Genomic DNA, 13,316 nt, shown 5'->3' with positions numbered 1-13,316 from the left:
TAAAATACTCAACAAACATATGAAAAATATATTTTTAGGGTAACTGTTTCTCTTTTCCCCAGGAAAATTCCCAATCAAACACACCCCTAGATGAAAATGTTTCTTCGAGAAACACTTTCTCTTATTTTTATCTTTCCCCCAACTTGGAATCAAACACATTCTAAAAGGACTTCTTAGAACAAAAGAGAAGAAACTCTTCAATTGGAGCCTTTTGAGAGGGAAAAAGAAACCCTTGTCTTCCAAGACAGCAATTTCCCTCCAAAATCAACCAAACAGAAAAAAATAATAAGAGAGAGAGAGAGAGATTCATCTTCCTTCCTTGTCTTCTCCATTCTTCTGATCATTCATAGCTATTCTCTTCTCTGGTTAAATCACTTATAATGGAGAAGAACTCACTTCCGGTTCCAATTCCAGTTCCAGTTCGTCCACGTGTCGGATTGGTATACGACGATAGGATGTGCCAACATTCCACCCCTGATGAAGAAGATCATCCCGAGAATCCCAATCGGATCAAAGCTATTTGGAATAAGCTCCAGTCTGCTGGAATTTGTGAGAGGTATAATCTTTCAATATCTCTAAACAACATCTTTAAATTTCATTTCTAACCCTAAAAAGTGAAAACCCTAATTGCCATTTCTCTCATTTCTTGGTTGTTAGTACGATTACTGTTCAGTTCTTCAACTATTTGAAGTATGTTACAAATATTAGTATAGCTTGTCATTTGTGTTGTGGGTAGTGTCTCAGTGCACTTTATGTACTAGACTAGAGTTCTTTTCCGTTGGGTACTTTCGTTCGAGGTTTATCGTTGTAAGTCGAAAGTATTTCTCTTGGGTTTATGAGATGCCCTTTTATAGGCTGCTTTGGACCGACTGTGATAGGCGGTGTAAATGAAGCGGTTTTGATCCACAATTCAGGATTAAGACTAGTCTTCGGTAGTTAGGGTTTCTTTTTGAGTTTATCTCGTATTTAGGATAATTAGAAGTTCCTACGTTGAAGGATCCTTCGTAGATATCCTGCCGAGTTGATAGATCTTCTAGGAGATGTTTTCTCCTCTGAGACTCTTGAAGCCCAAGTTAATCAAACACTTAAGATCTTAACCGACTGAGATCTTTAGGAAGAGTTGGGATTAAGTCGGTAAGCCTGCGACACATTAGTCTTGCTTACGTGGACCCCTAGCCCTCCTTACGAATTCCAGGCCAGACCTGGTTGTGTTTGAGGCAGGGCAGGGTTGGAGCTCGTTAGATAATCTTGGCGACCTCCCGACTTTGGGCTTAGGTGACCGACCTCTTTGGGCTCAGCGGACCTGATGCCTTGAGACGGGATGACCCGTTGGCCTTTTGGTATTTTCTTGACTTAGGATGACCATTTTATGTATCATCACTTTCCTTTGGCGTTCTCTCGTGCATGTGATCCGCACGTGGATTATGTTGTTTGCAATAAATAACTTAAACAAATAATTAAATACGTTTTTAAAGTTTCGAATATACCTGAACCAAGGCCGTTCGTGAAGCCCATTCATTCTCCGTGTAACTTGCATATTTTGGTAGCACCGGTCGCTAGGTCTGCGTGACTGAACTCTTTCTCCAGGGCTGTTTGTGAAGCCCGTTTATTCTCCGCGTAACTTGCGTATTTTGGTAACACTGGTTGCTAGGTCTGCATGACATAACTCTTTCTCCACGGCTGTACGCGGAGCTTGGTCTTCCGTTGAACTTGTCTGCGTATCTCTGTGCATGCTACGCGCATTAATGGCTTCCCTCTTGGAAGTTGAGTTTTATTCCTTTCTTCTTTGATCTTCTGATGTTGGACCTTTGATCGTCTGATCACGCGTTTTCTGACTTTGCCTTTTGGATAACTGATCACTTTAAGTGACTATATTTACAACCTGATAGACTGATAATTGAAGCTGGAGTTGGAACTTTTTCATTCTGTTGCAGGTTTGGAAGCATAGCCAGGATTTTGGTTTTTACTGTGAGATGATTTGTTGTACCTCTGTCTGCCATATGCTTACCTGGGGTTTGCTTCATAACAAATGATGACTGGGAAGGTGATGAATCAGAATCTTCAGAAACTGAGACTGCTGTAAGTCCAGTGGAGGCTGTCCAGGATATTGCTATACCTCTTTCCCTGCTAAACATTAATGGAGATAATCAGAGTGAAGGTATCAATTTATCCAACTCATTGGAAAATTTTGTCATTGTAGATTCCAATTCTAATAGTAGTTACTAAAGTTGATTTATGACCACAGATGATAAAATTGTAGTGTTTTAGGTGGACGGTAATGCAAAACCCATGTTCTGGTTCAATGGATAAGAGCCCGCCAAAAGATATTTCGTGGAAGACCATATCTCATCATCTGTTTTTTTGGGCGATCCCGTACACGTACATGGGGCAAAGGAGGTGTTGCATTCCTCCATCCAGAGTGTGATAGTCGTAATAGAGTTCACATGTGTTCGTACAAACTAACGTACGTGTCGTTATTTTCCTCATAAATACCAATTTTCTCGAAAAGAAAACAGGAATAAGAAAGTTGAAGTTCTGCATCTTTTTTTGTTTGTATTATGTTTTTTCTCCCCAGACTGGAGCAGTTCAACGATGTATTAGCTCAGGAGAATCATCGGAATGCAGCAGATGATCCATCCTTCGACTTGACAGATTTTGATTTTGTTATGAAAAACAAGTCTAGGAGTTTGGAGGCGCTTAAGGTTACAGTTCCCGATTTCTATATTTTAATTATCGTTCTGACTGGTTTTCTATTCCCTTCCTGAATTTGTTACAGGATGGCTGCCGGCTGGTATTCAAATGTCGTTTGCTTAGGCACAGACAACGATCTACCCATACTGCCTCTGACGTATTTTTCTCACTAAATGTCTTTTCCGTCTTCTAATAGGATTACTTTCTTTAAATCACTTCTCTTCTTTTCATGCAGTTGTCCACTTTCAGACATCGAACTCTATAGATCGGGTATGCTTCCTGTCAATCCACCGGCTAAAGAATATATGAACACCTTGGTGAAAAGGTCTAGTCGAAGGGAATCAACTCTCCGAGGAGGTTGCCATTGCACGAAAATGCTACTAAATTTTTGTGAGTCTAGTATATATAACCATTTTCATTGTAAATTCATTTGGTTCCATTTTCCATCTTGGGAAAAGAAACAGATATAATTCATTAAACAAAATCATTGGTTGAGAGTGTTGTTCTTTGTCTCTGAAATGAGATTCATCTTCGAACTAGTTTCAATGAAAACATTATTGATATATATGATTGGTAGTGTGGATATTTTGAACAAGTTTTATGTATACAAGTTTCTTAAGTTGAAGTTAGGGCACTTATTAGTCGTGGAGTTTGCAATTTACAACTTAATTTAAAATTGTTTTGTACTAATTTCCATATATGCCCCAGGTTTACAATATTTTCTCACTTGGCCCCTTTGTTTTCTCCACCCCTTCTTCATAATCTTCCTCTCCGCCGGGAGGAATAAGAAAGAAAACCACAACTTCAGATATAAAATAAACGACTTGCAATTTCAAGTTAAATGCGCGAGTTCATAACAATATATTATGATGAAAATAATAAACGACTTATCAAATTCAAGTTAAACGTTGTTGTTCATCACAAATATATGACAATGAACATGATGAATTTAAACAAGGAAAATGATAATAATTATTGAAGAAATATGTTTTATTGATTGAAACTTCAATTCCATTATCTTTAACCAACAGAAACTTAAAAGTGAATATTACTAATCCTAGTGGTACTCATAGTCACTTTCACTTAAATAGTACCACACACCACACTCATACTCTCAGGCTAGCCCCGTTTTGGTACATGCCTTCGAATCCGTAGATTTTTGGCGTTCACTTTATACTGCACCATCTCCTTCCCTCCAAGTACCGATGGAACAGTCGAGAAATTTCGTACAACCAAGTGGGCAAACATTGGTTGTTTGCCCACAGGTACTATTTGCATTTGTAGGGACTCCACGCAATCACCCCACATCCTGCAATTAACATGGTCAATTTAGATAAAAATAAATGCTTTGAAATCCGAAGTTTTTGAGTCAGTATTGCAATTTTAACTATGAAAAGTTGTATTCAAATATTCAAATCTTAGTTTACCTTGTAAAAAATTCAATTATTTCTTCCTCGCTGATATGGTAACCACGTGAAAAGGTAAGAAATAAAGTTCGTTGAACAATGGTTGCTTGATTAACCCTCGGGACAAACGGTTCCGCATTAGGATTCAAAGGCCGACTGTTAGATGATTCACCAACGTTGTTCCTCTGAAGTTCTGCCAGTGCTTTCTGCAAAATATCTCCAAATACTTGGGGACAAACATTGTTGACATTTTGAGTCAACCCACTCAATAAAGCAATTCGGTTATCATACAAAAACTTCAAATTGAAGTCTGGATGATTTAAAACCATTGAAGTTTTGGGGAGTTCATGAGTAAATGTAGTTGGCTGTTGAGTAGTGATGAAGTTCATGATAAAAACGGCTTCATCAGCCAGCTTGTTAATGAGTAAATGGGCCGACAATTTCATTCTCATGACAATGTTGGGTAAACCTATTTCCTCAAGAGCAAACCATAACGCCATAATGTTAAGACACTCAAATGGGTTCCTCAGTAGAGTAAAAACCAACAGAGAGTAAATCTCCCGATCTTCATTATGAAAAATTCGAAGATCCTCAACTGTAATTGGGTCGTTGTCTATTTGATCCTTGGAATCCATGGAGTAAAATTGCAGGAGGAATCTCTATTGGTAGTGAAAATATGAGTATGGTAATGAAGAGGAAGATTGAGTGCCAAGGTTGGTGGGTATTTATAGTGAAATAGTGACATTTGAGAAGTGGGGTTTTTGTGTTGAAGTGTCTTTACAGAGGGGTGTGAGTTGATCTTGGAGAGAGAGAGAGAATTGGGTTACCATCGTTTGGAGAGGGGGAAAGCGGTTGAGTAACTGATTTTGAAAAAGTTGGTTTTTTCAGTTAATGTCAGAAGGGAAAACTAAAGTACCTGTTTGAATAAAACGGCAGGAGTGCCAACAGACAAATCCATTTTTTGAAATAAGTTTTGTATTAGTAGGTTTTATCATTAGTTGGGTACGAGATGATAAGATTCATAGAATTATAAGTTTTATAGTTAGGCTAAAAAAATTAGAATGCATAAAGGAATATCTATGAATGTTACTTTATTCTGTCTAGAGACACTTGTCAAAAGGAAGACGAACCACAATTTAAATACCCTCACATTTAAACTGGCAAATTTTTAACTTCTCATTTGTTTTTGTTTTTGTTTTTTACGTTAAGATTCATATTTACGAACGTAACTAATTTGAAAAAGACCTTTTGATATACGTTGTTCTTTCTATTAATTGTAACTCGTGTACAGAAATGCAAATTAAAACTATGAATTGAACCAAAAATTTAAAAGTTAAAAAAGAAATTATTGGTTGAACTTGCAAATTAGAATAGAAAATTCATGGAAAGATCGAAGTTAAAGTCTTATGTCAGCTGTGAACTTAAATTAGATAGAAAAATTCATGGGAATGCCAAAATTAGAATATTATGTCGTTCGTAGTGATATGATAGGGGAAAAATATAAAAATGTAGGGATATTTTCGTACTTTGAAGTGCAATAAAAAGAGGAAGTGTCACTAATATCCACTAAAAAGATTTTCACTAATTAGACCTTAGTAGTGGGGGTATCGTTAAATACCTCAAGAAACAAAACGAAGGAAAATGATCTGATAATGGTGAACTTATACATTGGTTGAGCTCGGGTGGAAGAGTCAGCCGTAGTGTAGCACTCTTAAGGTGCTAATGTGTAACTTTGGATTATAAAAGAGTTAAAAGCTGTACTTTCGACAAGCAAAAAATTTCTAGTTTGTATATTATTCAAGTGAAATATCCTTAAACCACGACAACTAAATAACCCATTTCTTTTGCTCAAACGACTACTTTGATAGTTTTCTGTATTATTTGATAGAGTAACTAGCCTTCAGGTTATAGATTCTCGTTTTCAAACTTAATAGATGTCAATGTGATTTTTGTTACAAACAAAACTTCGTACTTGTTGGTTTGGTCGGACCACTATCTCGGCGGACATAGGGGTCGAGGTAGTGTAGTATCAAATTAGATGTTTGAAAACTTCTTTATTTTTTGTTGAAATGATTTGATATCGAAAACTAGTTTCAAAAAGAAATTCTTCAAGTGAAGCCTTGGAGGTGGGGAGACTGACCTTTTGAGAGAGAAAAAAAAGCCCTAAAGTTTCCCTCCAAAATCAGCCAAACAAAACACAGAGAGAGAGAGAGATTCATCTTTATTCATTCCAATCACTCATAGCTATTCTCTTCTTCTCTGAAAATGGAGAATAACTCGCTTCCAGCTCCAATTCGCCCACGTGTCGGATTGGTATACGACGATAGGATGTGCCAACATTCCACCCCTGATGGAGAAGATCATCCCGAGAATCCCAATCGGATCAAAGCTATTTGGAATAAGCTCCAGTCTTCTGGAATTCCCCAGAGGTATAATCTTTCAGTAAACAACATCTTGAAATTTCAATTCTAACCCTAAAAATTGAAAACCCTAATTGCCATTTCTCCCATTTCTTGGTTGTTAGTACAATTACTGTTCAGTTCTTCTACCATTTGAAGTATGTTACAAATTTAGGGTTTTCTATCTGATCAACAAATATTAGTATAGCTTGTCACTTGTGTTGTGGGTAGTGTCTCATTGCACTTTATGTACTAGACTAGAGTTCTTTCTTGTTGGGTAATTTCATTCGAGGTTTGTCGTTGTAAATTTAATGTATTTCTCTTCGGTTTGAATAAATTTGGCGTGGATTTTCTTCTGTAAATTCAGATGTGTGGTTATGAATGCAAAAGAAGCCGAAGATAAACACATAGCTTTAGTCCATCAGCAAAAACATATTGATTTGATACGGAAAATTAGCTTGAAAGAATTTGATTCTCGGAGGCAAAAGATTGCTTCAAAATTTAATTCGATATATCTTAACGAAGGATCATCACAAGCCGCTTACCTTGCCGCTGGTGCGGTTATAGAGGTAAAATTTTATTTAATTATGTCTTAATGTAGTTTGTTTTAAACCGATTTAAATTTTTTAAAAGTATATCATACAAGTTAATAACAAATGTGTTCTTGAGTAGGTCACTGAGAAGGTTGCTAAAGGGGAACTGAACTCCGCTATTGCCATAGTCAGACCGCCTGGACATCATGCAGAACCAAATGAAGCAATGGGATTTTGTCTATTCAACAATGTTGCAATTGCAGCTAGCTATCTTCTAAATGAAAGAGTAAATAGCCATAATTTTTTTTTTTAAGAATAGTCTCCATCACACCAATACCTAATTTTATTTTTCTTTCTTAATTGCAGCAAGAATTGGGTATACATAAAATACTAATCGTGGACTGGGACGTCCACCATGGTAATGGTACCCAGAAAATGTTCTGGAAAGATCCCCGAGTGCTGTTTTTCTCTGTTCATAGGTATGGGAGAAAATTTAAGCTTCTGTTTATAGCTCTTAAATAAACCCAGAAGTTGTGTAGTCTTATTCACTTGTCTTGTGAAGATTAGTCTCTGCCTGGTTTCCATATTGTGCTTGTCAGACACCCTAATAGCTCTTAAATTACATCCTACTTCCCAAAAGGGTATAAACCCGGTAAACCTAAAGGAAAGTTTGACATTTTAAATCTAGCCACTAAAATAAAAAATAAAATTTTGGGCCCCTTGTGGTAGGGGCCCAGTACGAGCACCCGTGCATGTTATGTTTCACCATATGTGACTTCATCTCCCATGATCTTTATTTTGGTTTCCACAGGTATGACTTTGGGAGTTTTTATCCATCTGGAATTGATGGTTCTCATTCTATGATCGGAGAAGGAGCTGGTGCAGGGTACAATATCAACGTCCCGTGGGAGCATGGACGATGTGGTGATGCTGACTACTTTGCTGTCTGGGACCATATACTGATTCCTGTTGCAAAGGCTTTCAATCCAGATATAATTCTAATTTCCGGAGGGTTTGATGCAGGTCTTCTTTACTGAATTTAGCTGTTACTCAATTTATTCAGTTAATATTTATTTGTTTTCAAGCATGACTTAGCAAAAAAGGAAGAGTTTGATTATAGTGCGGGGAGACACAAATGTACGATTTAACGAAAGAAGAATTTGATTGTTGCCTCCCTAATATGGTCGCTGAAATTACATAAGTGTTGCAACTTCGATGTTTAGTCAAATACTTGACTGTTAATTGGAACATTTTTGTTGTCTTCTTGGAACAGCGATTGGTGATCCACTTGGTGGTTGTCGCATCACACCATATGGATATTCTATCATGATGAAAAGGGTTGGTATTCGTAATGAATCTGTTTCTTCTTTTCTAGGAGTTGCAATATGTAAGGGCCATACTTTATTCTTCTGTCATTTCTGATTTTTGTTCGAACTTTTTGTATATTTCAGCTCATGGAGTTTGCCCAGGGAAGAATCATGATGGCCTTAGAAGGAGGATACAATCTCCAGTCCATAGCGAATTCTGTTCTTGCTTGTGCTTTAGCGTTACTTGAGGAAAAACCTATATTTGGTTCTTCAGAGGCCTACCCATTTGAGTCGACATGGCGAGTCATACAAGCGGTAAAATAAGTTATTTCTTTTTTTAGGTAATCTGCTTTGTAGCAGTATATATTTACTCACCTACTTTTGAATGTTCTACTTCCAGGTTCGTGAAAAACTAAGCGCATACTGGCCAATACTTGGTGACGAAATACCCAAGAATTTACTCTCTACTGCTGTCAAATTTCCTTCAGTCGAGGTAGTGCTGTTTTTTCTCTTGAATCAGTTGAGCATGCCTACCATACCATTTGGCGAGATGGTGCAAATATTTCATGAACTTGAACTGTAGAAACATGTTATTGAACAAGTGGTGTTTGTAACTTCAACATCTGTTCCATCATTTTCCAGTTGTGAATTATATAGCACTTCGCACCCCAAATAGGAGATATAACGACTTCGATTAAGAGAACAGCTTCCTTTTGCATCACTATTCTCTGAACATAAAGTAAATGTGGTAATAATTCCCAATTCCCTGTAGACGAATGACATGTTTTCCTAAGTGACTACATTTACAACCTGATAGACTGATATCTGAAGCTGGAGCTGGAACTTTTTCCTTCTGTTGTTGCATAATTGTAAAGATTGACCTATTCTTGCTTATGGTCTAAAAGAATTTGCAGGTTTTGAAGCATAGGCAGGATTTTGGTTTTCACTAAGATGATTTGTTCTACCTTGGCCATATGCTTACCTGGGCTTTGCTTCCTAACAAATTGATCTTGGAATTTCAGTTACTCTCAAGTTCGGATTCTGATGTTGAGAATGATGACTGGAAAGGTGATGAATCAGAATCTTCAGAAGCTCAGACTACTGTAAATCCAGTGGAGGCTGTTCAGGATATTGCTATACCTCTTTCCCTGCTAAACATTAATGGAGATAATCAGAGTAAAGGTATCAGTATGCAATTCATCGGAAAGTTTTGTTATTTATATGCCAATTCTAATAGGGGTTGACTATGTGACGGGTATTCTTAACGGTAGTAAGTATAGTAGTTGGTAGTTACTAGTTAGTTGCTTATTTTTTGTCACGTATCAAAAAAAAATCGCATGTGTTTTGTACCAGACATGTGCGGTTTAGATGCAACAATTCTTTTCTGCCAAGCTTTCATCATTCTGCCGATTTCTTATTTTCTTAATAAGTTAATATTGCAGTAATATTTGTCGTTGCCAGGTCAAATAGCTGATGGTCCTACCTCCTGGAGATCTGCTCTTTCTAAGATTGATATTTGGTATGCAAGCTTTGGGTCAAATATGTGGAAGCCGAGGTTCCTCTGCTATATCGAAGGTGGACAGGTAAGCTGCTCAAATGCTACATATAAGCCAAGATGCCAAATGTCATGTGTTGATTTATCAACTCGCAGTATCATTTTGACTATTGGATATGTTCAAATCCGTACTTAAGTGGCTCATTCTCATCTTTCTAGTCATGTTCTAGGTGGAAGGTATGCAAAAGCCATGTTCTGGTGCAATGGATCAGAGCCCGCCAAAAGAGATTTCGTGGAAGACCATATCCCATCGTCTGTTTTTTGGGCGTTCTCGTACACGTACGTGGGGCAAAGGAGGTGTTGCGTTCCTCCATCCAGAAAGTGATAGTCATAATAAAGTTCACATGTGTTTGTACAAAATAACGTATGTGTCATTGTTTTCCTCATAAATGCCATTCTCTCGTAAAGAAAACAGGAATAAGAAAGTTGAAGTTCTGCATTTTCTTTAATGTTTGTATTACTTTTTTTTCCTCCCAGACTGGAGCAGTTCAACGATGTATTAGCTCAGGAGAATCATCGGAATGCAGCAGATGATCCATCCTTCGACTTGACAGATTTTGATTTTGTTATGAGAAACAAGTCTCGGAGTTTGGAGGCACTTAAGGTTACATATCCCGATTTCTATATTTTAATTATCGTTCCGCCTGGTTTTTCTAATCCCTTCCTAAATTTGTGACAGGATGGCTGGTATTCAAATGTCGTTTGCTTAGGAACAGACAACGATCTACCCATATTGACTCTGACGTATATTTCTCCCACTAAATGTCTTTTTCCATCATCTATTAGGATTCCTTTCTTCTTCAAGCGATAAATCACTTTTCTTCTTTTTATGCAGTTGTCCACTTTCAGACATCGAACTTTATAGATCGGGTGAGCTTCCTGTCAATCCACCAGCTAAAGAATATATGAATACCTTGGTGAAAGGTCTAGTCGAAGGGAATCAACTCTCAGAGGAGGATGCCATTGCTTACATAAATGAAAATGCTAGTAAACCTTTATGAGTCTAGTATTTTAACCATTTTCACTGTAAATTCATTTAGTTCCATTTTCCATCTTGGGAAAAGAAACTGATATAATTCATTAAACAACAGCATTAAGTTGAGAGTGTTATTTCTTTGTCTCTGAAATGAGATCAATCTTCGATCTACTTTCAATGAAAACATTATTGATATATATATATGATTGGTAGTGTGGATAATTTGAACAAGTAATATGTAAACAAGTTTCTTGGGTTCACGATTATTTTTACAGTATGATAGTTGCAGCTTATTTTAAAAATATTTTGAACTACTTCCCATATATGCCCGAGTTCACGATTTTTTGCAAAATTTTTGCCTTACTGGCGTTTTTTTTTCTTTTACCATTATACCTTTTTCTATTATCACAAGGTTTTTTTTTCTTTCTCCCTTCGTCTTTTTAATCTTCCTCTTTGTCCAGAGGACTACTCGTGTTCATAACAATTTATTATGATGAAAATAATGAATTTAAACAACAATAATGATAATAATTATTGAAGAAATATGTTTTCATTTATTGAAACTTCAATACCAATATCTTTAACCAACAAAAGCTGAATATTACTAATCCTAGTGGTACTCATAGTCACTTTTACTTAAATGGTACCACATACCACACTCATACTCTCAGGCTATATTCCTCGCGCTTGGGGTAGGCGTGGGGCTAGCCTCTTTTTGGTACATGCCTACGAATCCGTAGGTTTTTGGCATTAACTTTATATTGCACAATCTCTTTCCCTCCAAGTACCGAGGGAACAGTCGACAAATCCCGTACAACCAAATGGGCAAACATTGGTTGTTTGCCTACAGGTACTATTTGCATTTGTAGGGACTCCACGCAATCGCCCCACATCCTGCATTTAACATAGTCAATTCAGATAAAAATAAATACTTTGAAATCCAAAGTTTCTGAGTCAGTTAGTATTGCAATTTGAACTATGAAAAGTTATATTCAATATTCAAACAAATCTAAAGTTTACCTCGTAAAAAATTCAATTATTTCTTCCTCGCTGATATGGTAACCACGTGAAAAGGTAAGAAATAAAGTTCTTTCAACAACGGTTCCTTGCTTAACCCTCGGGACAAACGGTTGCGCATTAGGATTCAAAGGCCGACTGTTAGATGATTCACCAATGTTGTTCCTCTGAAGTTCTGCCAGTGCTTTCTGCAAAATATCTCCAAATACTTCGGGACAAACATTGTTGACATGTCGAGTCAACCCACTCAATAAAGTAATTCGATTATCGTATAAAAACTTCAAATTGAAGTCTGGATGATTTAAAACCATTGAAGTTTTAGGGAGTTCATGAGTAAATGTAGGTGGCTGTTGAGTAGTGATGAAGTTCATGATAAAAACGGCTTCATCAGCCAGCTTGTTAATGAATAAATGGGCCAACAATTTCATTCTCAAGACAATGTTGGGTAAACCTATTTCCTCAAAAGCAAACCATAACGCCATAACGTTCAGACACTCAAATGGATTCCTCAGTAAAGTAAAAACCAACAAAGAGTAAATCTCTCGATCTTCATTATGAAAATCGCGAAGATCCTCAACTGTAATTGGGTTGTTATCAATTAGGTCCTTGGTATCCATTTTGAGTGAATTGCTGGAGAAATATTAACAGTTGAAATATGAGTATGAGTATAGTAATGGGGAGGAAGATGGTGTCAAGGTTGGGTATTTATAGTGAAATGGTGACCTTTGAGAAGTGGGTTTTGGTGTTGAAGTGTCTTTACAGAGGGGTGTGACTTGTGAGTTGATCTTAGAGAGAGAGAGAGAAAGAGAGAGAATTGGGTTGCATCGTTTGGAGAGGGGGATAGCGGTTGAGTAACTGATTTTGAAAAAGTTGGTTTTTTCTGTTAATTTCAAAGGGGAAAACTTAAGTGCCTGTTGGAATAAACGGCAGGAGTGCCAACAGACAAATTCTTTTTTCCTCCATTTATTGAAGTAAATGTTGTATTTATTTTTATCATTAGTTGGGTATGATGATAAGATTCACTCTCTCTCGAAAAAAAAAAAGATAAGATTCATAAATTATAGGTTTTATAACTCGCCTAAAAAAAATTAGAATGCATGAAGGAATATCTAGAAATGTTAGTTTACTCTGTCTAGAGACACTTGTCAAGGGAAGACGAACCACGACTAAAATACCCTGCCATTTAAACTGGCAAAATCTCTATCGACATAGGTGGACGGGCAAAATCTAGAGAAAACTCAAATACACTTCTCCTTTCACAATCTTCAAGTACACTTCTCCTTTGTAATCTTGGTCGCGCACTTAAGTTGGTAGAGACTAGACGGACTTGAGCACATATTGTGAGTCAGTCCAGCCTAATCCAGGAGCCTACAACAATTAGGCCGGGAGCCTTCAGCCCCTCCATTTTTTTGTAAGTAACCCTTCCCTTCAC

At 37.0% G+C, this 13,316-nt stretch overlaps 4 protein-coding genes across 4 annotated transcripts; 2 read left to right on the top strand and 2 right to left on the bottom strand.

The window, feature by feature from the left end:
• The first annotated feature begins 2,268 nt into the window (after positions 1–2,268).
• On the top strand, positions 2,269–3,186 carry LOC147563274 (histone deacetylase 5-like). The gene is made up of 4 exons (XM_086635970.1): positions 2,269–2,464; positions 2,576–2,702; positions 2,777–2,848; positions 2,927–3,186. Exons 1-4 carry the CDS (start codon positions 2,445–2,447, stop codon positions 2,954–2,956), a joined length of 249 nt encoding a protein of 82 aa, XP_086492096.1. The 5' UTR covers positions 2,269–2,444; the 3' UTR covers positions 2,957–3,186.
• Positions 3,187–3,663: 477 nt separating this feature from the next.
• On the bottom strand, positions 3,664–4,802 carry LOC147563273 (uncharacterized). Its single transcript, XM_086635952.1, has 2 exons — positions 4,119–4,802; positions 3,664–4,000 (listed from the first exon to the last, which is right to left on the bottom strand). The coding sequence occupies exons 1-2, from the start codon at positions 4,730–4,732 to the stop codon at positions 3,811–3,813; spliced, it is 804 nt and encodes a 267-aa protein (XP_086492078.1). The 5' UTR covers positions 4,733–4,802; the 3' UTR covers positions 3,664–3,810.
• A 1,063-nt stretch (positions 4,803–5,865) lies between these two features.
• Positions 5,866–11,127, top strand: HDA05 (histone deacetylase 5). The gene is made up of 14 exons (XM_086635962.1): positions 5,866–6,526; positions 6,864–7,065; positions 7,169–7,315; positions 7,396–7,508; positions 7,841–8,052; positions 8,303–8,367; positions 8,481–8,651; positions 8,737–8,829; positions 9,359–9,518; positions 9,798–9,919; positions 10,062–10,255; positions 10,369–10,495; positions 10,571–10,635; positions 10,727–11,127. Exons 1-14 carry the CDS (start codon positions 6,363–6,365, stop codon positions 10,890–10,892), a joined length of 2,001 nt encoding a protein of 666 aa, XP_086492088.1. The 5' UTR covers positions 5,866–6,362; the 3' UTR covers positions 10,893–11,127.
• Positions 11,128–11,398: 271 nt separating this feature from the next.
• LOC147563271 (uncharacterized) lies at positions 11,399–12,565 on the bottom strand. The gene is made up of 2 exons (XM_086635942.1): positions 11,888–12,565; positions 11,399–11,761 (listed from the first exon to the last, which is right to left on the bottom strand). Exons 1-2 carry the CDS (start codon positions 12,499–12,501, stop codon positions 11,572–11,574), a joined length of 804 nt encoding a protein of 267 aa, XP_086492068.1. The 5' UTR covers positions 12,502–12,565; the 3' UTR covers positions 11,399–11,571.
• Between the last annotated feature and the right edge of the window lie 751 nt (positions 12,566–13,316).

This window comes from Eschscholzia californica, unplaced genomic scaffold (genome assembly GCF_041429995.1).
Source record: "Eschscholzia californica isolate CP2 unplaced genomic scaffold, dmEscCali1.0.p SCAF_1, whole genome shotgun sequence".
In the NCBI taxonomy this organism is placed as follows: Eukaryota; Viridiplantae; Streptophyta; class Magnoliopsida; order Ranunculales; family Papaveraceae; genus Eschscholzia; species Eschscholzia californica.
This window is presented reverse-complemented; position numbering and strand designations above follow the sequence as displayed.

Bases quoted from the DNA above. Each gene is read 5' to 3' on its own strand.
- LOC147563274 (XM_086635970.1), top strand. From the start codon at position 2,445: ATGTGTTCGTACAAACTAAC. The intron at 2,465-2,575 runs GTACGTGTCGTT...TTTTCTCCCCAG, and splicing joins ATGTGTTCGTACAAACTAAC to ACTGGAGCAGTTCAACGATG. The intron at 2,703-2,776 runs GTTACAGTTCCC...AATTTGTTACAG, and splicing joins GGAGTTTGGAGGCGCTTAAG to GATGGCTGCCGGCTGGTATT.
- LOC147563273 (XM_086635952.1), bottom strand. From the start codon at position 4,732: ATGGATTCCAAGGATCAAATAGACAACGACCCAATTACAGTTGAGGAT. The intron at 4,001-4,118 runs GTAAACTAAGAT...TGTTAATTGCAG, and splicing joins ATAATTGAATTTTTTACAAG to GATGTGGGGTGATTGCGTGG.
- HDA05 (XM_086635962.1), top strand. From the start codon at position 6,363: ATGGAGAATAACTCGCTTCCAGCTCCAATTCGCCCACGTGTCGGATTG. The intron at 9,920-10,061 runs GTAAGCTGCTCA...GTCATGTTCTAG, and splicing joins GCTATATCGAAGGTGGACAG to GTGGAAGGTATGCAAAAGCC. The intron at 10,256-10,368 runs GTATGTGTCATT...TTTTCCTCCCAG, and splicing joins ATGTGTTTGTACAAAATAAC to ACTGGAGCAGTTCAACGATG.
- LOC147563271 (XM_086635942.1), bottom strand. From the start codon at position 12,501: ATGGATACCAAGGACCTAATTGATAACAACCCAATTACAGTTGAGGAT. The intron at 11,762-11,887 runs GTAAACTTTAGA...TGTTAAATGCAG, and splicing joins ATAATTGAATTTTTTACGAG to GATGTGGGGCGATTGCGTGG.